This window comes from Bombus bifarius, unplaced genomic scaffold, assembly GCF_011952205.1.
Source record: "Bombus bifarius isolate JDL3187 unplaced genomic scaffold, Bbif_JDL3187 scf7180000008199, whole genome shotgun sequence".
Classification (NCBI taxonomy): domain Eukaryota; kingdom Metazoa; phylum Arthropoda; class Insecta; order Hymenoptera; family Apidae; genus Bombus; species Bombus bifarius.
In genome coordinates, this window is record NW_022884505.1 from 3,641,766 (window position 1) to 3,669,047 (window position 27,282).

The following is a 27,282-nucleotide window of genomic DNA, read 5'->3' on the forward strand; positions in this document are numbered from 1 at the left end:
TTCAAGTGTTATATTTGACAAATGTCGAAATTCAATTTTCTCGAGAACCAAAATTCTACCAACTAACTTTATTCTACAGTTTTCATCTGTTCCTCCACGTAGTATCATCGTATTACCAATTGTACCACGATTGCTGAGCTACCCTGTACGATAAACGAAACTTAATTGTACGTATAGCGCTAGTACCAGTTCCAATAAACTCGATATCCACTTTCATTACCTGTCCATTTATTTCTGTCTTTAATTGTAAATTTCGTTCGTAAATTTGTACCGGAAAATATTTTGTACAAAAAAGGTATGAAAATCGTCCGCTAGATCGCAGACGGTTAAGAGTTGTATAACAAACGTAGACCGCTGAATTTCGATTCATTGGCTCGTGGCAAAGACAAGGGAGCGTTTCAAAGGCTTGTCTAATTGGCTAACCCACATTCAGGGTCCTTCGGACGATTACTCGCGGTCGTCCGCGAAAATAGCATTCGACGTGCATACACGCGAGACCAGGTGGGTATCCTCCGTTGATTCCACACGTACGGGAGACAGAATGTGTGGAGAGTACACGAGTTTTTGGTGGTGAGGCGGACGTTGAATCATAGATTGGCCACCCCTCGAGTCACTTCGCCCCCAAGAGGCCCTCAAGAACCGAAATAGACGCGTCGCTATGCGCTACCTTGGCGAAACGCGGTGATTCACTGGTGACCCATCTTTCGAGAGATCCAGCGATCGCCTGTGTTGTCGATCGTCGAGAATTTCGAACTTTAGGCTTTTTATTTTTTTTTTCTTTTTATTCTTATTTTTATTCGTTCGTTCTTTATTTTACTTTGCCTGGCTCTCCTTTGAAACGAAGGGTGGTTTACCTCGTGGCGATTCAATCGATAGAAATTTGCTATTTCTTACATCAAGTTCTCATTCGTTTGATTATTTGGAATTTTTCAGAAGTTTTCATTCTACTTACCGTATACAGTTTGCTTGAAGCGCGTTGCAAATGGTACAGCTCCATTTTTTCTAATACTAAATTTTTCTCGATGATTCATCCGTTTAGCGGATTTTCTTATCCTTTGAATATCTTTCTTTTTTTATATCAACCGAATACTGCATAAATGAATCATAGCTTGCATTAATCTGCGTATTCTCAAATTACCTTTTAGTGACATTTTCTAAAATAATACCATTCCCCGTGTAGTATTTTAATTCAGTATATTAATTAAATTTAAGTATCGTAGCATACACTGTAATTTGACAGCCATCTTTCTGGGAAAATTGTGATTCTTCTGGAACATTATTGCGATTGCGTGCAATTAAAAATTGTCCTTTCCTTTGTCAAATATTTTTAGTATTTCTCGAGGTATTTCTGGTCACATTTTTGATCGACTGATTTAATCGGTTACATGACCCACGCGTTTCAGTTGCTTTATATCAGAATACGTAACTGTTATACATATGATTCACTGTATGAACTAACGTTAAAGCAATTCTGAGAAACAAAATATTTTCGTTCCACAGTACATATTTCCTTCGAGTTGATTGATACAAATATATTCGTTAACGAATACAGCTAGATAAATATATACGATTAATCGCACTGTTCATATGTAACATCAAGAAACAGATTTCTTTATTTCCTATCGATCAATTTATGAGCTATAATTTCCAGATCTTTACTACATTTGCGATGCAGATTGTTCTTAGCTATATACGATCAATTTGATTCTACGATAGAAATTGAAGCGACCTGTAACATAGTTTTCTGCATAGAGATAAAAAAATCCACTTGTTAGGAGAAGTATGTGGTTGAGTGGTCGCAATAAAAGCTATCTATGTAATTTTGTTAAGCGCAACGGTGCAAATACAACTTGTACTACTTAGTTTCGATGACTTGGCTCCAATATTTTTAACGATAAAGATCATATAATTTTGTAGAATGATACAGATATTTTCTATGTTTGTATTAAAAGTTATACACTCGTTAAATGTGTACAAAGACAAATATGTCTATTATTTTAATTAATATTCTTAATCTGTATCTAAGAAACTATAATCTATTCTTCGTAGCAAAATACTCGTATCCATCAACGAGTCAATTTCAAGAACAAGTGGAAACGAGAAGCAAGGTAATAACGTTTCTCGAATATTTTGAACATATTTCTGATTTTGATTGCCAGTTTCTGGCATCCTGACGTTAGATGTAACACTTAACGAGTTACATATCCTGAAGGCCAGAAATAAACGAAACAGAATCCAAGTCGTCTACTCGATCTTCACGTAAAGATACAAAGAATGGAAATATCAAAGTTATTCGAACGAATTATGCCATTATGTACAGATATTAATTACCTGCTAAAGTCTTAAGACTTAAACGAAATGAAATGAAATTAAAACTCTGTTGCCTTAAGAGAGCCTTTACTTAGATTTAGTCAAAAATCCATGAAGACAAAGAAGATTATCATTGATATCTGTAGCAATAACTTTATATTGGAATTATTGTTAATTAGATATTAGTTAAAAATAATAGGAAAGTTAGTGGTAGACTTAAACGAAAAATGAAATTAAAACTCTGCTACCTTAGGAGAGTCTTTACTTAGATTTAGTCAAAAATCCATGAAGACAAAGGAGATTATCATTGATGTCTGTAGCAATAACTTTATATTAGAATTATTGTTAATTAGATATTAGTTAAAAATAATAGGAAAGTTAGTGGTAGACTTAAACGAAAAATGAAATTAGAACTCTGTTAGGAAAGTTAGTAGAAGATTCAGTGTATCGTTCAACTAGATCAAAAAAAGGCACTGGGTATGTTTTAAAGCATCAATTTGTAATATATCGACTAAAGTATTTATAACAGAGAAATTAAGACGAAAGATACTTGCATGAAAGAACATATATAATTCAACTCTCAAAAAGCCATTCAAATCTGTCAAAATAGCATTCTGAAATTACAGGATTTCTATGAAAAATTATATCCTGATAATTCTGGTTTTAATATTTGAAATAATAATACTTTACGCTACAACTATTGCTTCGTTCGTGTTTACTACATTTTGTGTAAAAGCAGCAAAGTATATCGCTGATTATTCTAAGAAACTGGTCTTGATCTTTTCTGTTCTATTCAATTACCATCTTTCTCTTATTGTTGGATAGTACAGCTGTATAAATAGAAAAAATAATCAGAAACTCGTGACTGCTGTTATATACTTTCTTTAACGAAATACACAGAGGAAGAATGACTTTGTAATATTCAGGCAATTAAACGAGCCAGTGCGGATTCTGTCGCGTTGCGATTGCAAAAGATCGTACGTTTTCGTTGTGCGTGCGTGTTCTTCTCTCACCTCGTAACATGAAACCGAACGCATTGTACACTGTACACGATTCTTGCTCAGCATAATGTCTGAATTACACGCTCGCGCGACAGCATCTGACCCGCAACTCGCGCCTCCACTGTCGGTTTAAGTAAAGGTTACTGTTAATCCGATCGTTTCCTCTGCCACCGTCCGCTAATTGATCGTCAATCTGCGTTTCTCAAATGTTTACTTCGATAAGAGTCTCTTTGTCGTCGATTCGATCGATGATTCTGTGACTTTTTTGAATGAATCTTTTTTCTTGTTTTTGGAGATTCTTAATTTTCACCATCTTTACTTTTCCTTCTTATCGATATATTTTATAAAAGGATCGAACAATTAAAAAAAAAAATATTACTTTGGACGGCATTTTTTAATATCGTTCGTGGATTAACGTTATCTGTGACCAATAAATATCAACTGAAGTTTAAACAAATACTCTGATCGTTCGCTAATTAATTTTACAGACCTTTTACAGGGGGGTATGGTAAAGGTAATGTCACTTTTTCTTGTTCGAACGTCACGAAAGAAAATTGTCGATCTACGTTTCTAATTTATCCTTCCTCCACTAATAGCACTAGATTCGAATTCTTTAATTCTATTCAAATAATCGTAATTTAAATGTTACCTGTGGCCAAGTGATTCTAACTGCTGATCAGACACATACCCGAATTAATTATTCCATTACCTAATTAATTGGTTGCTTTTCTTAGCGAAGAAGAATCATCACCTTTCCTACTCGAAATATTACGAAAGAAAATTATCAAGCTACGTTTCTCATTCGTTCCACGACTGATATTAGCAATCCAATTATTAGTAAATTATTCAAGTAATTATAATTTAAACAACGATTTAAATAAATCCTATCGCTATAATTTAAACAGCATCGATATTACTAATCTAAAACGCGTCTAAATCTAAAAAATCCTAGACGAACGTTGTGCCAACTATTACGTTGCTAAAACGCGTATCTTGAACGCGTATTGCACGCGTTTGTCTCGCTCCGATTCTTCGGGATGCGAAACGCTATAACGGTTGGACAAGATTTTTCCGGGCGTTCGTCGCGCAAACGCAGCGACTAATGAACAATTAGGAGATAAATTGGCCGCAGACGATATTATCGAAATGAAATTCTAGAGAAGCAGCAATATCGTTTCGAACGAGGGAACAAATTTATGTGCGTCGATGTTGCTTCGACCAACGTAAACCTTCGATCCGAGCTAATGGCTCATCTGGCACGTACGTTGCTCGTTCGACGATAAATCGTTTCATTGTCGCGTTTTAATTTATGGCCGAACACAGGGCGGCAAAGAGAACAAGTATCGGGTTGGAAACATTCGACAGACTGGCCTTCGACAGGCCTTATTCGTCCGTGGCGATCTGTTCTACCAGGAAGATTGTGTAATTTACCATGGGCGACGAGCCGGTCGTTACGTCGAGGATGTTATAAAATTCGTTGTTTAATGTTTAATCTTGGATCTACCAAATCTAAGTCGATACGAATGACGGAACTTGAAATTCGTTGATCTTAATGAAAAGAAAAAAATTTCTAGCCAAAAATGTTTAGTTGTTAAGAACGCGAAGGTACGTACGGCGAAACTAATGTCGATTTTTGGTGAAATACAAACATCGTCATGTTTCGTCACAGTGTATTTGCATTTATTATAGCATTTATATACCAATTAATTAAGTTCAAGAATATTTCATGAGATGAATTGATATTATAAAAACGAAATGTAGCATCTGTTAAGAAAATCTTCATTGGAAAATGAAAATACGTGCAAATACTTTTTATAGACACTGTGTATTTATTTTTCGTCATGTTTCGTCACAGTGTATTTGCATTTATTATAGCATTTATATACCAATTAATTAAGTTCAAGAATATTTCATGAGATGAATTGATATTATAAAAACGAAATGTAGCATCTGTTAAGAAAATCTTCATTGGAAAATGAAAATACGTGCAAATACTTTTTATAGACACTGTGTATTTATTTTTCGTCATGTTTCGTCAGTGTATTTGCATTTATTATAGCATTTATATACCAATTAATTAAGTTCAAGAATATTTCATGAGATGAATTGATATTATAAAAACGAAATGTAGCATCTGTTAAGAAAATCTTCATTGGAAAATGAGAATACGTGCAAATACTTTTTATAGACGCTGTGTATTTATTTTTCGTCATGTTTCGTCAGTGTATTTGCATTTATTATAGCATTTATATACCAATTAATTATGTTCAAGAATTTTTCATGAGATGAATTGATACTGTGAAAACGAAATGTAGCATCTGTTAAGAAAATCTTCATCGGAAAATGAGAATACGTGCAAATACTTTTTGTACACGCTGTATATTTATTTTCGTCGCACAATGCTATTTTAATTATAGTCGTTTATAGTATACATATGGGTATACGTGTTTGCTCCGATGCTTTTGCAAGAATTCGACTAAGGTCTGTTGTTTGGCTAAGGTTCTGAGCAAATTTCGTGGAAGTTGATTTTTGTTCGCTTTTATGCTTAAGATAACGATAACAGTATGATCAAAATATGTTCGGGATGCCACGATTGGAATTTTAGTTGCCTTGAAATATGATAACGAACCTGCGCGTTGTAGTGTGTGTGAAAATTATAAAAAATAGCTGCTTGGATATCGATGTTAAATTCCAATCGTAGTTAGTTCCAAATTATAACCAACGTTTCAATCGTATTTTGTAATTAAATGTTCTAATCACATGTTCAGGTCATTGTAATACTACGATTAGCAGATGCGTGATCTGATTATTGTTTTTTTGGCAATTTGCGTCCTGAGAGTTCAGAAAACGAAGCAACCGATTTATATCGTTGAGCTTTTCATACAGAGAGGTATCGATTTACGCTGATTAAATAAAAAGATGAAATAAAGGGATTCAATTAAACATAATCGATGCTTAACGAAGAGATAACAGGCAAAGGGGTCTGTTTCCACGTTTCTGGATTTCATCCATAGAGAATCAGCGTGAAATAGAATCAGTCGAACGAAAACAAGCTACTCTTGTTTCATTCTAAACACAATTAATTTCACTGTTAAAAGTATCGAGTCTTTCACCATTTTAATGAAGGGAGTACTTCGATCTAACCGTGACAAAATTAATATCCAATATGCAAAATTTCACCGGCAAGTGGATCAAGCTTAAAAGTAGTAACAACTAGATAAACATTTTTGGTACCGAAAATAAAATGATTTTGAATATTACATCACATGACGTAATCTGTCTGCTCCAGAAGCGGAGTCGTTTTAAAGAATCGAGGGTCACGCCCATTTTTGTAAAGAAAATTATATATATACTTTCTTCGCTCTGTATACAAATTTAATATAAAATTTTGCAAAAGGGAATTATTGAAAATTATAAAAAAAATTTAACAAAGAAGGGAACAATTTTCAAATTGTAAAAAAATCAAATTGTAATTCAATTAAGATCGAAATGACGCTTCGTTAAATGAAGTTTCTATCTGAAAATGTAAAATTTCAATTTAATTCAAATTTGATTAAGAAAAGAAGAGCTTTGGTTATCTACAAAGCACATAGAAAACAGTTTCGCATTTAATTCGTAGCATGCGATCTTAAAGTGTCCGATAGATCTTTTGATTTGGAAGTACAAAAATATGCATATACTTTCAACGCTGACTGTACTGCATCGACGAGAGCTTCAAGAGCCAAATTATCGAGGCCTCGTTATCGAACGAGTCCTTCGGCCCGTCGATCGCACGTGAAAGCGAACTCGTTCGCATTTCGCGCGATCGTCGTCGATTGTCGCGACCAGCCGCCTCGTACGATTTTAGAAGGCTCGAATTCATGGCGCGCATGCACGAAATCGGGGGATGTCTACTGCTAAACTTGGCCGAGCCCGCGTTCGTAGGAGTCTAGATGATTTGTACCAGCGAACTCGAGAAAAAGTCAACCACAAATGCGTTTGAGAAGGCCATTTCCGTGGAACGCCAAATAGAAAAAGATGAGATGAGATTTTGCTGGAGCAAAGTGAACGACGAGATCGTAGGATGATACGAAAATTAACTTCAATGAACAATTTCTGGTTAGAAAGCCGAAAGAAAATTTTGGGAGGTCTTGAACTTTTTGGTCATTTTTAAAGATATATTTGTTTGAGTTAGTTTAACTGCAGTAGCAGGTTTCCATGGAGCATATTTTGTGAAAAATGTAGAATTTTTGTGAAAGGTATACGTACGAGTCTGATGAGTTTCGAGACTGATTTTGGGGAATAAAATTAAGAGCAATTGAATTAACAAATGAAATTCATTTAATTGGTTCGTTTTAAAAAAACGAGGAAAATTGGCAAAGAAGAAGACACATTAGTTTTATTTTGACGATCACACTGCTTACATTCGTCACCTAATTCATTGGTAGCAAGTCTGCACAGGCAGCCGACAACTTGAGAAAACAATGGGTCGCACGTAACGTAATAGACAACATTAGGGCAATCTCCCACACTATTATTGGTCTAACTGCATCGTCGATTATACTTATCCCTTCCTGAACTTACATTAACAATTCCATTCAAACGTCTGGTATGAAAACTCGTTCAATTGTAGCATCCAAATTTCATTTTTATCAAAGATTTTTAAAGCTTCAATAATTAAATAATAACTAAAAATATATCAAAGTAAATTGTCGAAATTCTTAACTGTTTGCTTGATTATATGTCAACCAACTTGTCATTCAATCGCAGCCATCAAAATCCGTCAGAGCAAATTCGCCGAACTATAATTGCAACAGAAACACTAAATTACCGAAGTTACTATGAGAATGACTACAGAAACTACTTAATTTCAATATTAATTACTACGGACCGTTATGCATCCGAGCCTCCCATACCAAAACCCTCCACTCGTAACTTACTTTTTATTAACCTAATGTTAACATAATTTTATAAAAAAAAAAAGACTCTAATCGTTAGGAAGAAATCCTAACTGTCATCACGAACGCAATTGCTCCAAATTCAAGCTGGGACGATGCGTTCTCGTGCGACACGTCGTCGTGTCGCGCGTAAAATCTCCACGCCAACGCTCCATTCGAAAGAGCGAGACGTGACATTATCGTCTGTTGTCGAGAAAGGGGATCGAGCAGGAAAATTAAATGAAAAAAAAAGACGAAGAGAAGGAGGAAAGCGAAGAACATAAGCAGAGAGAGAGAGAGAGAGAGAGAGAGAGAGAGAGAGAGACGGAGAAAAATGCGAGAAACGAGCACTGGACGAAAGAGAGGAGCACGCCGGCTGCACGAGTGCACGCACGACTGTATGAGAACCGAAGAGGAAGGAGAACGTGTCGGAGAAAGGGGCTGAGACGAACGGGGAATGGTTTAAAGGGGGGAGACAAGAGCAAGGGTGTGAGAAGTGCGTAGATGCGTGGGCGTCTGTCAGTGAGCGCGAGAACGCTGCGTGAACCGCGCGTCGACTTGCGGCTCCGCTTGAGCCACGGGTTTCTCGTTTCGAATTAATCGTTAAGAGGATTCGATCGATTTGAATAATAGACGAGCATCAACTTGCTCGAATGGTAGAGAATAATCGAGTAAAGCCTGATTCACGTCAGCGATCAAAGGTACGGTCAGATGACGATCAATCGAAGACGATTTAAAATTTAGGATTTTATCGAGGCATTTGCACTAAACCGTGAGAAACGATAAAATCCTATCGTAGTCTCTTTCATTTTTATTCGTTCACTCGAGAAGAAAAGACAATGTTCTCCAACTATACTTCGTGACTGAAATCGTATAGCTGGCTGTAATTCCATAGAAATTCAATTGAACGGTGGTCCTCCGTGTTCCTTTTCGACTGTTAATTTTGATCAGTGAGAAACTAACGCCACGGTCAACAAATTTTCATTGGAATCGACCTACTGTGAATGCTCTCGTTGGATCACGAGTAAGCGATTTTCACCGGTGCTTGACTTGACGTAATACGAGATCGCTGGTGTGAATCAAGCTTTAGGAAGATTTTTAAGTAAGGCAGAGTTTTGACAGTGACGATGACAGTTTAAATGTTCGAATGCGAAATTTCACTTGGATCACGGTTATGGCCTTGCACGAGGAACGGTTGTTTTCTAGTAAATAGTACATACGGTGCCTACAAAAAGTACTTGTGCACATCCGCATTTTCCGACGATGCGTTCTTCTAGCTAGTCCTACATTTCGTTTTCACAGTATCGTATTTTTGCTGTCATACGCAAGTGCTATTGAAGAGTACAACGTATCGTATAGAAATACGCTAGTTCTTCTAGCTACTCTATGTATGTTGGATTAATTTTGTATTAATTAGTGATTCTAGGGTTGGCTAATTGGAGCTTAGGAAAGAAGTTGTTGAGTGGTTGTCAAATTTTCCATCCTTGTTTCGCATCGAGATTGTTAATTCAGTTTCAATTTCATCTTAGAATTAAGTGTTAATTTTGTTTCGATATAATATATTTGATATAATTATAGTTTTAATTTAATATAATTATAATGCATAATTATAATTATTAAATTATTATGCATATAATGCATAAATTAAATTAGTGGTTAATTTTGAGATTGGGAAGGAAATTGTTCAATAATTGCAGAATCGCGATTAGATTTTTAACTTCCACGGGGAATGACATTTTGACTCAATTTTGATTCAATATAATATATTTAATATAATTATAGTTTTAATTTAATATAATTATAATGAATAATAAATTAAATTAGTGGTTAATTTTGAGATTGGGAAAGAAATTGTTCAATAATTTCAGAATCGCGGTTGGATTTTTAACTTCTATAGAGAACGACATTCTGATTCAATTTTGATTCCATATAATATATTTAATATAATTATAGTTTTAATTTAATATAATTATAATGAATAATAAATTAAATTAGTGGTTAATTTTGAGATTGGGAAAGAAATTGTTCAATAATTTCAGAATCGCGGTTGGATTTTTAACTTCTATAGAGAACGACATTCTGACTCAATTTTGATTAAAATTAGAAAATTGGAAGAGGAGTCCTTTAGTGGTTATGGTATAAATCGGTTGGATAAAAAGATATTTGTTTAAATTCCATGAAGATAACCGTGGACTTAAACGAGCATCTTTCCCTTTAAATGAAGGGATAGAAATTCTATATACGTTTAATGTTTTTAAACGATATTTTGGTTAATTTCGTTGAAAAAGTATGGATTTATATTCAGGAAAAAATTGGTGTTTGATCGATCAGATTTTTCTTGAGTGGGTGTTGGAAAATGGAGTTGTTTACTGATGATACGATGAGTTGGATATCGCAAAGTGGAATTAATTTGTGGTTTCGATGTAAATGAATATCTGATTATGTATATAACAATCAATTTGCCGGCGTAGTTGCATCCTATTGCGATATACCGTTCAATGAAATTCGGTGGGTTATTTATGAAAATAAGTGAACAACTATTCGTCATAATTGAGTCACTTCTTTTAATATTTCAAGGAGTATTATTTGTATTAAATTTTCCTAGTGTGCATTATTCATTGATGAATCAATAGCAAGGAGCAAAGGATTATTAATAGTAACGGAGTAACCAGTAAGGTCGTAGTTGATCGTTTGTTTCTTAAGGCATCAGAAACTTGCATATCTATTGTCTATTTATAAAAGTATAACATGTTCGTGATAATATTTTCAATGTTTGCGAAATATTTACAGCTTTGCTAAATATTTGCAGTTTAAAATTTACAAGGATGCATATGGACTCGTATAAATAGTCTTATAAATTTATTAGAATGATAAAATAGAAATTATTTTGTTAAATAATAAATATCGATTATAACAAATAAGTAGAAAATCCGAATAAAATAATTTTGAATTTTTTAAAAATATTTACATCAGCAAATCAATCTTAGTGAATAATGAACGCTATAGCGAAAAGCGTTGAATTTCCCTTGAAGATAAATTGATCCATAAATTTGGTGGATTATTCTGTCATCAGACGTGAATTTCTCAATTCGAGACGTAGGTTTTGAACGACGTTCGTTCCGGGTAACTAGGACAACATAATACTGTTAGCATAGTACGGGTTTTACTATTAGAGACACCGACTGACGTGAAAGTCTAGGTCCTTAATGAATAAATTTTCGATATTGAGCAAGATATTCAGTGGGACAAGTTCACGTTGCTCCACATCCTATTCTTCCTGTTGCTCTTAACAAAATTATTATGTAAATTTTATATGTTTATGGGTTAAAACGTACAAGACACATTATGTAAACGGCGAACGCAAAAATTCTGTATATAAAGTATGTATAAATTTATATATGTCACAACATTGCGCCATCGTCTTAACAATTCTATACCATTCGATATCAAATACACTATCAAACAATTTTGTACTAAAGTAAAAAACATTACTAGCGCGAATAATTGCGTAAGCGAATATTCCTATAAATTCATTCGGGACTTTTAAAAAAGATCGGAAAGACTCAATAGGAAAGGTAAGAAAAGTACATTTCTTTCTGAAAATGAATAAGTAGAGCAAATAATACACAGGATCTGTATTTATCTAGAGAGAAAGAATCGTAAAAGTCTTTTTAGGACAACATACAAACTTTCTACTAAAATTTATTACGGCTGATAACCGTAATTTTCTCAAATTAAAGGAAGAAAGAGAGTTCCGAATCTTTGAATTCTGACAGCACGTGAACGATATGTCTATACGAATTTTGTCTCTTCTTCCATTTAGATACAGAACCTGTATCCTTTTTAGACGTATTAAACCTTTTCAAAGCATCCTGTAGATTCTTACAGTCCTATCGTTTCTAAAAACGATCCAATTTCATCGAACATATTCTCTAACGTCGTAAACATTGCTCTTTCTTCGATACCAAGATTTCCCAGAAAGCTTTGCAACATACACATATATCCTTTATCATGTTATGGTAAATCATCTGAATATCGGGATCCATTCGCTACAAGTAGCCACGCTTAATACCAAAATGTTAACGAACATGTCAGAAAAAAAAAAATTATATACTACGTATCATAGGCAAAAGTGCTGGTTTCCCAAAAATAAATCCAGAAAGTCAGGCAAAATCCGAGAAATATAATCTTAACGATATGAGTAACATTCACTCGTCCGTGACGTGTCTCTTCCCTTTTTCGTGGCTCTAGGGAAGTCCTGAACATTCTTTTATTTTCGTCACCAACGCTACTCTTTTCTCTCTTCGACTTCTCTTTCCCTTGTCTCTTCTATTAGAAATAAAAAGGAAAAACTAAAACGATAGGGAGAAAGGTTGTTCGATCTCTTCGAGTTGAAAATTTCATTGTCATTCCTCCGAGCTTTTCAATTGTTGCAGCAAACACTGGTAAAAATATTGGCACATGCTCTCACCTTTCAACGATGCAGATTCTACAGTTTATTTGCATAGAAAATAGAAATTTCATATACCCTGGACCTAATTGATCAGTATATAAATAAACTATGATAAATACAATAACGTACTAGTACCTTCACGGCCACAGTATGTGACTTTTTATTCGTTCATTGACGTATACAACATAAATATTCAAATATCTTAATACACGCAATCTTTATCGAACACCCCGTACGTTCTTAAGAAACAAGAAAGAAAAATGAAGAGGGAATAACGCAAATGAAAATAAGTCATTGTTAAGGAATTGATATTTTAGTTTAATTGATTTTACCAACGATCATCTTTAAAAACGAAAATTACGAATGATGAAAATATGTTTTGCTCTCCGTTAACAATGATCAATGGCGAACAATTTTTTTTTTTTTTTTTTAGTTAGTTAAAAATTAATATATCTCGATCATTCCATTCTTCGAAAAATCTCTAAGATTTACTAATCATTGTCTTTCATCTAAACGAATGTTATCTTTGTCTCGATGACATTTGACTTGAAAACTTTAAAAATAGCTGTTATTTTTGGTGATGATTTCCATTCAAAGAAAGGAAAGGAGAGGGAGAAGGTATAAAAAAAAAGGGAGAAGGAGGAAGAAGAAATAGGAAAGTAAAGTGAAAAGGGAGGGTCTGTTCCTACAGGGTACGATTAATCTCTCGGTGTGACGAGGGTGTGAAAAATTTCAATCGCTCGGTCCTCGTTCTTCTCGCGCATCGTCGCCTGCGTCGAGACGCTCCACGTCCCCACCCCTTTCCCTAAACAGATCTAAAACTCTCCCCTCCCACCAATTCGCCCCACGTCCTCGTGGAAGGCCGTGTTCGTTTTCCGCAGCGGCATCAGCCGGCAATTCGCATTCGACCGACGTCTTGGTTTAAAGAGTCTCGGGGACAAGACTTTTTGATGATGACTTGACTTCTGCCGACTGGAGTGAGCCGCGGCCTCAGGCAGCACATACGAAGAAGTATACTACGAAGCAAGCTAGAAGCATTAGCGAAAATACGAGGATTAAATAATTAAAGGAGAAAAAGAAGAGATTAAAGAAGAAGAAGAAGACGATTTCTAGTTAGCGGCGAACCAGAGAGACACGTTATAGAAGAGGATTTATCAATTATTTCGAATCGAGTAATCGCGAGTGACACGAGGATAACAAGGATAATAATCCTTGGATCTGTTTTTTCTCGGTTTTCAATTTTCACCTGTTTTCTCTGATTTTTATTTTTTTGTTGTTGTTGAGTGGCCAGTGAGGGAAGTTTTGTACGACGTTTTTCGTATTTTAAACTCGGTTGACGGGAGTAAAAAGAAAGAAGAAAGAAGAGCGTGGGGCGAGATTATTCGAGCCCTTTCGCGTAAAATTTTTGTGACCGATCCACGAAGAATCGACCGAAATAATCGATCCTCAACGACTTGGATTAATTCGATTGATCCAAGATGAAGCGACAACCGTCACAGCAGCAGCCGCAACAGCAGCAGCAACAACAAACGATGATGCATCAGCAACAGCAGCAGCAGCAAACTGTTACCCAACAACAGCAACAACACCAATACATGCAACAGAGGACCGAACGACAGGTCACTCGGCAGCAGATCACCAGTCAGCAGAGAGGTCAGTTCGGTGATGATTTATCGATCACGATTATCACGAAATCTGCTCCACTTTCGAAACCTGTCGAAAGAATTCCTTCCTTAGCTCGTCCTCGAAGTGGAAAGAATTTGAGACATTAAAAAACGCGTGGAATCAGCGATTAGAATCATTCGAACAGGTTCATACCGTTATTACGGAAATTAAATAGTTAACAATTTTTTAATTTCGCGATTCGTTTAACAAGATTATAGCCTCGCAGGAATCTAGTTTGCATGCGTATGATCGCGTATTGACAGATAGTTCGTCGAATTTAGGCCATACCCTCCTCAATAGCACTCTATTTTCTAGAAACAGGAAGAATTCTACTCCCATCGAGAAATAAGAGAAAATTAAATCCAAAGTTCGAATTTTGAATATTTCAAAAGTTTCTTGCTTCCAATTTTTTTTTTTTTTTTTTAATTACGTATTTTAAGCTTCTTTTCTATTCATTTGGTAGACGAACGAAACAAAGAAAGTTCCTCCACCATGTTTTAACCTTTTCTATTTTCCTTCGCGTTTTCTCTTCCTCGACGAATTGAACAGCAGAAGACAAATTCTGATAACTTTTGAATTATTCGGCCAGTGCGAACGAAACAAACAAAAAGGAAGTAGGAAAATAAATCGGAGGAACCGTCGGATTTCTTAGCAGAGGCTATATCCCCTCGACGAATATTCTATTTTCGAGCGACAGCACCGCCCCTGCGCAAGCTCTAAAGATAGAAGTTTTCCACGTTGTTCGACGCCAACGTTTCGAAAATTCCTGCACGCGCGCCGTATAAACGTTTCGTCCCTCTCGTTAAGGGTCGCCCTCCCCGAAGAGGGTGGCCATGGATCGCGTAAAAACCAAAGACGCTGCCGCGGCAGCTGTCAAAATCGCAGCCAGTCTGACCCTCTGGCTCGTTCGTCGCTGGCATATCTGTCATTGGCCCGTGGATTGCGTGCCGTCTGTGCTCTCCTTCCTTCCTCGGAGGAACAGAGAGGAACAGAGGGAAAAAATGCGGCTTCTAAATTCGGCCAGACACACTTTCCACGGGGAACCCATCTCACTAGCGCTCGTTACCTCGAGATTCGTGCTCCTCGATAATCTTTAACTAATTGAGAGTAGCTAGAACATCGGGGTAAAATCGGATTGTTGAAGGGGGAAATTTTTACCTTCTTTAGGAATTTCTTTGGGAATTTTAAAAGTCCAACTTTTGGTATTTAAAATAGATGTGTGTTTCTTTAACTAATTGAGAGTAGCTAGAACATCGGGGTAAAATCGGATTGTTGAAGGGGAAAATTTTCACCTTCTTTAGGAATTTCTTTGGGAAATTTAAAAGTTTAAAATTTTAAAAGTTAAAAATTTTAAAAACTTTTGGTATTTAAAATAGATGTGTGTTCGTTTGAGAGATTTTTTATACGAGATGTTTTTAGAGTAGTGGTTGTAATTGAAGTATAATTGACGATAAAATATTAATATAAATTGGAATCTATTGATAATATTCATAATTATAATTTGTTATTTATATTATTCCATTATATATGTTATATACTAAATTGAGTCACACAAGTTCAGATTTTGTTAAATAAATATTTAGTAACTAATTTCATATGTTGCGAATCCTCGACTAAAGAGCAACCGGTCAGGTCAAACCGATCGGTCGATATCGCGTACCTCGAATGACTTAACGGCTCAAGGTGGAAGAGTTTTGATAGATCGAGTGTTAGAGTAATCTAGCACTGTATTTGCACTTGTTGTACGAAGTAACGTTTGATGTTATGAACACAGCGGTGGTAAGATCTTGTTGAGAGTAAAGTATTTCACCCGCACGGTACGATGTCTGATGATGAACTGTCCTCCTACGTTGCTGATTCTTCCTACCAGTCGTTGGGTTTCGTCTATCCATCGTGCCCTTCCGGCTGGTCCTATCCCGGGGTTTTTTACCTGACCTCGAAGTCATTAGGTTTACAGCTCAGGAAGGACATGTAATTCGGAATTTCTTAAAGAAGGCAATGGGCCTGCCCGCCACTCAAAACAAACTCACTCAAAAACTCGAACTGAAAATTCCGAACAGCATATTGAAAAATATTTGGACAGCTGTATCTTTATATTTTTCAAATAATTTTTATTACATTTTTCAGAATCTATACGATAGTAGGAAAGATGAACGAACTTGTTATTCGATCATAACGTAATAGTATGAATGAATTATCTCTAAACACACACGCACATATATATAATGGAGATATAACAGATATATAACAGATATATAAAAATGTAGCTGAAAAATATCGAAAATAAGATACTTATAATATTTACTAGGTGGAAGAAATTTCTATTATATTCACAAAGAGATGAAATTGCATCAACATACGCGGTCCAACAACGATAATACTCTGAATGACTATACTCTCAAATGAATACGTATCTTTCGATAAACGTGGTAATTGTTTGTCTATCGTAGACTAATGTGTCGACTGTTACGTAATCAATTTTGTATATTTAACATTCGAGCGATTTTCTTGGATTACAGATGATTATAACAATCCAGATCAACATATGGAAATATTTGCTTGAACTGAGTTCAATAGAATGTTAAAAAGACAAATAACAGAGGTTTCAAGGTCGAACAGAAAACGCCGGAAAGCTGATAACCGCATCTGTCACGAGATCTCCTTTTGACTAACCGTTACCTTGAAGCTAATGATCATTGAACATTCATCGACGCAGAGACATTGCAAGACGACAATTAATAAACAACAACAAAAAACATTCTCTCTTAATTTCAGTAAGAATCATTGTATAAATTCCCAGAGAGATAGCATTTTCCAACATTTAACAATCTTCCACAAAAGAAACAAAGTTACGTTATTTTACATCTCGTTTCTCAAACAAAATCTTTCCATTTCATTTGCTTTACTTGTTACGACACGGTATCGTCAGATTTCCATTAAAACACCAAAATTTTGATGCTATCCGTGTCAATAATAAATCTCGCGCTAGCTATGTTGCTAACTCGAATATCGATAGCAATGTCCTTCGTTTCGACAAACTTGTCCCAAAAAAGATTTTCCATGGCAATACAACAGTAAGCTGATTTCCCGTAAATTCTTGGAACTCGCGTTTCTACGAAATACGCAGCGATTCGGAACTTTTGCCGAGTAGTGTACACTTCCTGTCAAGACGAAAATATTGCTCGCATTATTCCAACAACCCTAACACGGTGCAGCAGTCTCGCTTTGAACCCTCGAACTGCAAATACGAGCGCTGACGCACGTTGTTGGAAAGGAGTTGACAGGCCGGCAACAAAACGTCAACGAAACTTCCCTCAAAGGATACGAAACCGTACGGAACCTGCCCTTCGCGTTTCCAACTCTTTCGAAACATTCTCCAACCTAAATTACACGCAGCCTGAGAGTCTCGAACGAGGATCGTTATTCTAAGCAACGGATAATTGATGGAACGCGTCTCGGTGAAATGGCAATTTACGCGAGTTCCAAGGTACACAAGTTTGGAGGCGTTCCAATATGGGGGATGAAAATACCGTTGCGTTGCTGTTACGTTTGTGTTTATTGCGCGATCCCATGCGAAAATCGAGAAGTTGCCAGATACACGAGGGGGAAAAAGGAAAGGAAGGAGGAATTAAGGTTTGTTTTGCACCGAGGGACAAAAGAATAAAGCGGTGGAAGGGTTTTGGAACGTGTTTGTCATTCCCCATGAATCACTTGGCCGAAATAAGTCCTGGTCGCCTCGCACTCCGAATATTTTCGTCGGTTTAATCACCGCAATAGAAGCATTAATGCCCACTTCTTTCCAATACGCCCACGATCCTCGACCTTGCTTTTGCCTGTACCGCTCGAACAATAGATTCGTGGCTACTGTCGCTTTCTAAATTGAAGATTCGTGTTTCGATGCGATCGATGGTTCTGATTGGGGAAAGCTTTTAATATCATTCGTGTGATTTTTTTTGTGCTAGGAGATTTTGTATATTTTCTCGTTAGTTGGAAGAAATAGTTGTTTTTTTTTTTTTGTAAGTAGGTCAAGTTGTTAACGATATTGGTGAAGAGCTTTAAACGTCTTTTCTTATTTTTCGAATAGGATTTCTTTATTCGCGAGTCTCCTATTTCTTTCGCTTGCTGTTCCACTTCGATGAACATGAATTATACGATATATGCATCTGCAAGGATTAAAATCGATCTATTCGTTGCTGATTTTATGATCGTAGAGATTTCTTTTGTTAGAGAATAGTTCGGTTAATGGGTTGAAAGATTCGAGCGCAAGAACGAAATCTGTTGATTTAAAATAGATCGAAAATGTGATATGATTTAATTGTTCTTTTAACACAGTCGATGAGTGTCAACGTTGTTATATAACTTCGTCATTCGTTTATTTCTAGTCTAAGTACACTAACGATAAATGGCCAACGACTTATGAATTATACACTAGTGTAGATATTGCATCGTAGCGTACATACCGTGAAATATTTTCTGGATATCAGGAATTTATAACGAAGGTCGTAAAGCATATGAAAATCAAAAGTAATAATTTAGAAGATGATAATAAATTTGGACTAATAAGAAATGACAGAAATTTATTCCATCGTGGATTTACGTATACAGAGTGCTTCAAAATAAGTGCTACTTGAAATTCCTTCGTATTAAATACGTGCTAAAGCCATAAAATTTATTCCACTTTTCCTCTAAATTACAATTCCTAGACTATTTATCCAAATGAATTACGTATACTCGGGAAAAATCTTAATCTCTTTGCATTCCATTTTACCAAGCTCTATCATTTTATTAAACGTTTCCTGTTACACATTTTATTAAAACAGATACGTAATTTCATTCCAGAAATAACGAATTTGCCTATGAAACTAAAAATAATAAACATACATGCACACATATAAATATACTTGTATACAACATAATTTCTAATACAAAAATCAAGACAAACATGCACGTTGAATTACGTTCACGTAATATACGAAACGAACATCATTTCAGATGACGTATATTTTAAACTTTAAGCTACATGCATAATCCTATACATTCGTGAAATTTTATCTCTAAATTGAACGATATTTCATGTAACACTCCTACGTACCTTTTTCTCGGACGCGATTGTGAGAAACGTCTCGCGTAGAGGGGAAGATGGTGAACGAGCGTGCGCGCATTTGATGTAAGAATTTTCAAGTGGCTGCGCATTTCTTCCGCCGGTCACGCGGCAGGAACAACCGTAAAGAAAGTAACGTAATTTTCCACGAGTCACGGTTATAGTCACGACTATGAATTTAAATATGTACGGTTTACGGCGTTCGAAACAGTTCCGCCGCAATACCTTTGCCAACTGCGCCTTCATCGTTTAATAGAAATCATAGCTATCGACGATATTCGCTGACTTGTACACGTCGTTTTCCTTAGGACGTAACTAACGTTAAGCGCGTTAATCGCGCATTATTTAACTGTGAGATGGTTTCGCGAAGTCGCGATATACAAAGGCGAACATTTATTATTCGATTACGTTCGCATTAATGAATCTTCTGAATAGACTTGATCGAATGAATTTCCGTACGCATGATATGGAAAAGAATTGAAATTGGAAATTACCTTGATAAAGTTTCGTTCGAGTACACCTGTTAATAGTTAAATTATAGCGTTTGGACAATGAAATATTAACGAAGGTAATTGTCTTTGCGTTATTATTCAGAATATAAATAGAGTACTAGGCTATACTGTTATTATTTTCTTTGGAAAATACCTAAGTTAATTTTAACTATTTTCTGATGTAACACAGTGCCAAAATATAATATCGAGATATTTATACGTAATTTATTTTTAACGATTCTCGGTTGAAAAAACTGATGTTCGAATGGGAAATGAATTTTGTCGTGAGCATTAGGTTTACAAAATATTCCGTGCTCTTAATTTTATATTCTTATGAATGAAACGCGTCCTCCATTTCCGAGGATTGAAATATCCGATCGAGTAATTGCTGTTCTTTTTGAATTTCGAACTTCTTACGTCCACTTAGGTACATGACGTGTGTCTTGATAGGAAGCCAAAAATGTGAGCGAAAAATCTCTCATACCATTTCTCATATACTGCATCTCTATCGAGTTAAAATGCAAAATGAAGAGTTAAGCCCACAATTCATCCGTTGCGTTTGTCTATTATTTTTACGACTATTTTTTAAATTGTGTCAAAATGCCCAATGATACGTTACTTTTATAAAAACTAGATTAAACGACATTGCATAAAATATCATAATAAATATCGTACAGATATAAAAAAATATCTGAATTTGAAAAAAAAAATAGAATATTTCTCCATGATACTAAGAGCATAAAATTTCTATTTGCATGTAACAAAATTTGTCTTTATGGAATCAAAACTACGATCCCCATTGCATATGCAATTCCATATTATAAGAGCTAATCACACAAAGGGCTGATATCTAAGTCACAATTCGATATTATACGAAAAGGGGTTGACACCTAAATCGTAGTTCTAAAATCATTTGAATTAAATTAAAAAATTCGTCGAATGTAGTGAAATTTAAGCGGAAGTGTCGATAAAAAATCTGACGATAATTTTCGAACAACGCGAAACGTTCGGAATTCGCACGGCAAATATGAAAGTTGCGTAACGAGAAAACGAGACGCGTCGCATCGACTCGTTTTCGACGAGCACGAGCTGTCCTGGCAGATTTCGCCGAAGGTCTGGTTGACTCGTCTCACGCTCGTTGGTGTCCAGCAATTTTTCGGCCGTCTAAATTTTATCAGAAGGTCGATAAGTTTCAGCTGTCTCATTTTCGTGGCCGATGAAAAGTAGCTCGAACTCCACTTCCAAACCAAAAATATCGGACGTGTATAACTTTGCGGCTGATTCACGATCGTAACGATGCTCGAGCGTTTAACGAGAGAGATTCTTGAGAGCTTTACGGATGCAATTACCGCTTGGCAAGGGCACGAAGACAATTAGTTGGGTTTATAAACGTGTTGACGTGAAACGGCGCATCATTGCCATAACAATTCTTCGACCTTTCTTTCGTCGTAAATGCGATTTCTTGGATGATTGAGGATGACGAGCTTACGAGTATCAGATCGAAAAGGCTGTCATCTACGTCTCGATCTCAACAAACCTCCAAATATTTACAGTTCGTAATTACCGGTAAGAAAAAGCAATTGCTGAACAGATAACGTTGTTGACGCTGTCCTTGTGAATTTCTTTTTAATTCGAGTAGGAACACATATTTATTATGAAGAGTATTTATAGTTTTTGATGATTAACGAACGTACTAAGGTTCAGCTGATTTGCTTGTTTACCAAAATTAGCTACGAATTAGTAATAGTATGTTGTATAAATTGGAGTATTTGTTAGTAAGTTTTTGATAATTGGAGACAATCCTTTCATATTTTGATGCGGAAAAAATAGGCATTTGTATATAAAAAGTTTCATAAAGATAAGAAAATGTTGCATTGTAATTTTTGCATTAATCATTGTGTAACCCAACGAGACTTTTTCAAGATCTTCGAATCACGAGCAGTCGTGGCTTCGTTCCCCTGCGAACATCTCCAATTCGTTTAAGCAATAAAAATTTATTTTCCAACTCGTCCTAAATTTCTCGTGAATTATCACCTGCAACGGATTTTGGATCGATCTTTTTAACGCTCGGTGAAAATTCCCCAAAAACCTCGGATATTAAAAAGCTACGATTTAAAATGACTTTTAATTATTAACCCCAATAACGCTAAAACCATCAATAATCCTCGAGCAACAGCCATGTCCGCGATATACTGCGTGTTCGTGGCTTCTAAAAATTTGCTAAATTGCTCTGTCCCAGAGCAATGTCAACGGACGGATAATCTTTCCTTTATTGTTCCTTTAATGCACTCGACATTGACTCGTGGTGTGCCAACACAGACATCTGTCTATCTCGCATAGTCGAATTCGAAGACTGCCAACGGCGGTATCATGTTTAAAAAGAATACAGGTCGCGCGTGGGACGCACGAAATTGCATACGAAAAGCTCCCGACGATGCTAAGAAATTCGTAATCGATGAAAGCCGTGACAAAGTCAGCTGTTGATGACGAGATGCTAAATCATCGTTATTAATAAAGCGGCACCTAAGGTCTTCGCGTAACGCCAAGTTACAATCGGCGAAACGTCGCAAATGAAGCCGTTCCGATCGTTAATTTCGAACAGTTACCGATCCATTAACGAATCGATGAGACGCAGCTTGTTTAATAAATATGGCGAAACGCTTGGTTGCATACGCTTTGCGAGATTTATTTATATCGCGTTCACGAAGACGGGAGAACAGGACTAATTAAACCTTACTTTACTTTCGACTAAAAAGGAAGTCATTTGTATGATTCGTTTTGGATACCAGAGAACATTTTAACGAGAAATAAAATTTACACTTGGGTTGAATTCAAATTTTATATAATCGATGGATATTCAGTATACGAGTTCTTTCATATTGGTTGCATTGATTGTTGCATAAATTCATTTCGATTAGTATACCGTATGTAGTTACACCGTTTTGGATACCAGAGAACACCTTAACGAGAAACAGAAATAAAATTTATACTTACATTGAATTCAAATTTTATATAATCGATGGATATTCAGTATACGAGTTCTTTCATATTGGTTGCATTGATTGTTGTATAAATTCATTTCGATTAGTATACTGTATGTAGTTATACCGTTTTGGTTACCAGCGAAGGTTTTAACGGGGAATAAAATTTAACTTGGATTAAATTCAAATTTTATATAATCGATGGATATTCGGCATACGAGATCTTTCATATTGGTTGCATTGATTGTTGCATAAATTTATTTCGATTAGTATACCGTGTGTAGTTATACCGTTTTGGTTACCAGAGGACATTTTAACGAGAAATAAAATTTAATTTGGATTCAATTCAAATTTTATATAATCGATGGATATTCAGTATACGAGATCTTTCATATTGGTTGCATTGATTGTTGCATAAATTCATTTCGATTAGTATACTGTATGTAGTTATACCGTTTTGGTTACCAGCGAAGGTTTTAACGAGGAATAAAATTTAACTTGGATTAAATTCAAGTTTTATATAATCGATGGATATTCGGCATACGAGTTCTTTCATATTGGTTGCATTGATTGTTGTATAAATTCATTTCGATTAGTATACCGTATGTAGTTACACCGTAATGGGAGTAATGTAGAATCTAGAAAAGGTTTCAGCGAGTTGTAGAATATCCAACTTGAATGAACTAATTTATTCGTTTCATGTACGATGTTAAATTCATGGATTTATTTATGCTTGAGTTTTAGATTAGGTCACAGATGATGTTAAGATAAATATATATGTATATTTATATATTAATAGGTTACAATTAGCAACTAAGTCGGATGTTTATTACGATGCTTCAAGTTCGATTTCTCCCTAGTTTCTATCTAAAAATTTGATTTTGATACTGCTAATTAGAGATTAATCTAACAGACACTAAAATGAATTCAAATATATTCTGACACCTTTACTCGAGTGAACTACATTTTTATTACAGCCGTATAATTTACATTCATATACATATTCTCTTTGTGCTTAGGTTTTTTAACTAGCTCGTTAAGATCAAAATAATAATAAACAATGTCTTGTAAAGTGTTTTTCTATAGTGCAAACCAATTTTACTGATTTAACTAAGCATCTGTATAATTAGCAGCCTGGAAGTTAATGCGCCCATCCAGATGTCAATTAATCAGCCACGTCACTTCCTGCTAACTGTAACTGCTTAAAGAGATCGCACCTACCTAAGAATAACTACTTAATAGCGTAAAACGCATAGATATCTGCATACGAGTACTTACATAGAAGTATGTACTTTGATCAAACGTCAAATCTAAGATTAACGTTTAAAAAAGAACTCTTTCCCTTCGCCCATTTCTATTATATTTTCAATTAAATATGATATTAAGTTTCAACGTAAATACGAATCAGGGCACAAAAGTTGCTAGAGGAAAAATATTCGTTTCGTGTTAAATGTATATCAAACGGATCAGCCCTTAAAAAATCCCTTTTCGTTCACAGGTCTCATATATTTCAATCAAAGACGAAACTAACTTGATACACAGATATATACATCGGTTTAAGAATTTATTCGTTACAAAAAACTTTCTCTTTCACCTATTTACAATTTTTTGTATCAAGCATGACCTACATAGTACGTTGAATATACATAAAATGTAAACTGGACCTTTAAAAAATTGCTCTTCCTCCATCAAAATATTAGAAGATAATTTGCATAACGATCTAACCATGTTCGAACCTCGGCGGATCAGCTTCTAAAAAAATCATTCTCTTCGCCTACGTACCTGAATAACACGCATGGTCACTTGCCCAACAAGAGCGAAACCTCGGCAAACCGAAGCTAAGCGAAGAACCGAGGCTCTTCCTACCATTCAAAAGAACAGCATCGCCCCTCGAAATCAGCTGATCGAGACGTCAGCGGCTGTCAGTCGAGGTCGTAAACAATAACCTGACCCAACAATCGATCAGTCAACCGAGGAACAGGCAGAAAATGTACATCCACCACCATCAACCTACATCGACCATGAACGAAAAACACCAAAAGTAACCCTCGAATATCCCACCATGTTAAACATTCATCGAAACCATAGGAGTCTTTTCATCGAGCAAATTCACTCCACCCACGTTTCACTGTCGTTTGCAATAAACATTTATAAATATTTTCAAAGACAGAGAGACTGTCCAACCGCTAAGAAAGAGAGAAAGATGCTCAACTATAAGGACAAGGAGGGTTAGAAGGGGCGGGATAACAACGTTTGGAGCTGTTTTATTTTGGTCAGTGACTGGCTTTGCGTAACGTCCACGGCGATTGGTCGAGGTGCATGTAGTCCGGCCGGTGGAGACGCGTCGCGGCGCTGGGCGCCGCGCAAAGATAGTTGCTCCTAAAATGGCTCACGGTAACGCGATCCCCATCTGGATGCAAAAATAGGATCCCGCGGTTATCCGACCACGTTACGTTCTTCTCTCTCTCTCTCTCTCTCTCTCTCTCTCTCATTCTCGCTTCTTCGTGCGTTTCTTTCTGTTTTCGTCTGTCTTTGTCCCTCTCTCGCCCCCATCTTCCCTGTCTCAAACGAGAATGGTACCGATCTTTCTTTTCTTCAGCGTCTCTTCGTTTTTATCTGCGTTAAACGCATATACATATGTACGTGTTTGTTTATAAAGCTGGAGATGATTGTTGGTACCTTGAATCAATTTGCAATAATTTTGATAATTGGTGACAGAGATTCGGAGGAATTTTATCTTGTCTGGTATTTTCGGTGATAAGGAAATGTTAGGCTGATGATGTGTTCATCATTTCGGTAGAATCGAGAGCTGATGAATAATAACAGGGCCAGAAACGTGGTTAAAAGAATGGAAGCTACGTAGAGATTTGTTTGCATTTTTTAATATTATGGGATTTGTGAATATCTTGGCGTACGTCTTTGCACGTTCAGATTTCTCATAGATATCATCTAAATGTTTGATTACAATGAAATTTAGTGTTTAACAATACTTAAATAATATTTAATAGTACCTTTAATATCAATCATAGGTCTGATCAAAACCTAGTAGTTGTATTAGGTTGTCCGAAAAGTTTCTCTCGTTTCATAAGGCGATGAAGAACAATTTCTATTTTATATTATTTTATTGAATTAAATATGATCCATTTCGTTCTATTTTTATTATTACGTTCGTGCATAATTCAATAAACTAATATAAAACAAAAAACATTGTGCGTCTATTATTTCCTTATAAAACGAAAGAAACTTTCCGCACAATCTAATATTAATCCTCAATCGTATCGTTAATCGCATAGTTAACCCTGAAGAGATTATCTAAAGTACTCGATCTCTATCACATAAAACATGAAATATAAATTAAAGTTAAATAGCCGCAAATCAAGCAGCCCAAGTCAATTCAAACTTTTGATTTTAATCGATGCTAATTCAAATTAATGAAATTAGTTTGATTTTAGTCGCTCGTAACCGAACGAGGAATGTAAAAATTCTATTAGAAATTAATATTAACATTGAGAGTATTATTTCGTTAAATCTGGTCTCCCAAGACTTTTGACCGAGAACGTACTTCGCATACGTGAACTTATAACTCCTCCTAGCAAGGTTATGAATGGCTCCTTGTGAAACGCACGCGTTGATGGATTTCAGGTTGCATATTTTTATTTCGTCTCCAGACGATCGATTTGCATACTCTGGGTGGCGTGAGTTACGAAGTCACATTTTCTCGTGACTCAGAGAACCCGTGTTAGTAGCTTAACTTGAATTCTTAATAAATGTGTGCTTGTTCGTTCATTAAACGACAATAGGACCATATCTTCAGATGATATTGAATGTAGGGAGCCCAACAGAGAAATAATCGATGTGGTTTAATTGTTAAATCTGTAGTCCATTGCCATTTTACGTTCAAAAAGAGTGAACATCTCCGAATAATCTGTGAATGAATAGAAGCGGCTTGAAATGCTTGCTAGACTGTTCGATAGATACTTTTATCGAATAAAATTACAAAATGTTCGACCTATAAAATAAAAGATCGAACGACCAACTGACCAGCTAAGAAAATTATCTTCAGAAGTTGAAAAGTAGAGAAAAATAAGGAGATGTCAGAAGCATTATTTTTTCCAATTTTCATAGAATTCTTTATGGTATTTTCTTGCAACAAATAAATATATAGCAGCAAATAATTTGTTCCTCTGAAACATTAAACGTAATCATGTAGCTGAGTGATAAAATTAAAAAATCGAAAAGAGTTGATCAGTCCGTCTGCCGATTCTTCGTTCGATCGATGGTTCTATGTTTTTTTAAAGATTATTAGTCATCTCTTGGAACTCTACAGTTGATAGAACAAACATGGATTCGTTATCTTTCGTGTT

The 27,282-nt window shown here is 35.6% G+C and overlaps 1 protein-coding gene across 7 annotated transcripts in view; it reads left to right on the plus strand.

Annotated features, from left to right (window-relative positions):
- Positions 1 to 27,282, plus strand: part of LOC117210299 (titin) — a 245,115-nt gene that overhangs the window by 100,148 nt on the left and 117,685 nt on the right. The window contains exon 1 of one of the 7 annotated variants that reach the window (XM_033453189.1): positions 13,555 to 14,333. The exons of the other annotated variants lie outside the window; for them this stretch is intronic. Coding sequence (XP_033309080.1) covers positions 14,159 to 14,333 — 175 coding nt within the window. The 5' untranslated portion in view covers positions 13,555 to 14,158. Of the gene's footprint in view, positions 1 to 13,554; positions 14,334 to 27,282 lie in introns of those variants that run through there. 7 annotated transcript variants of the gene reach the window in all.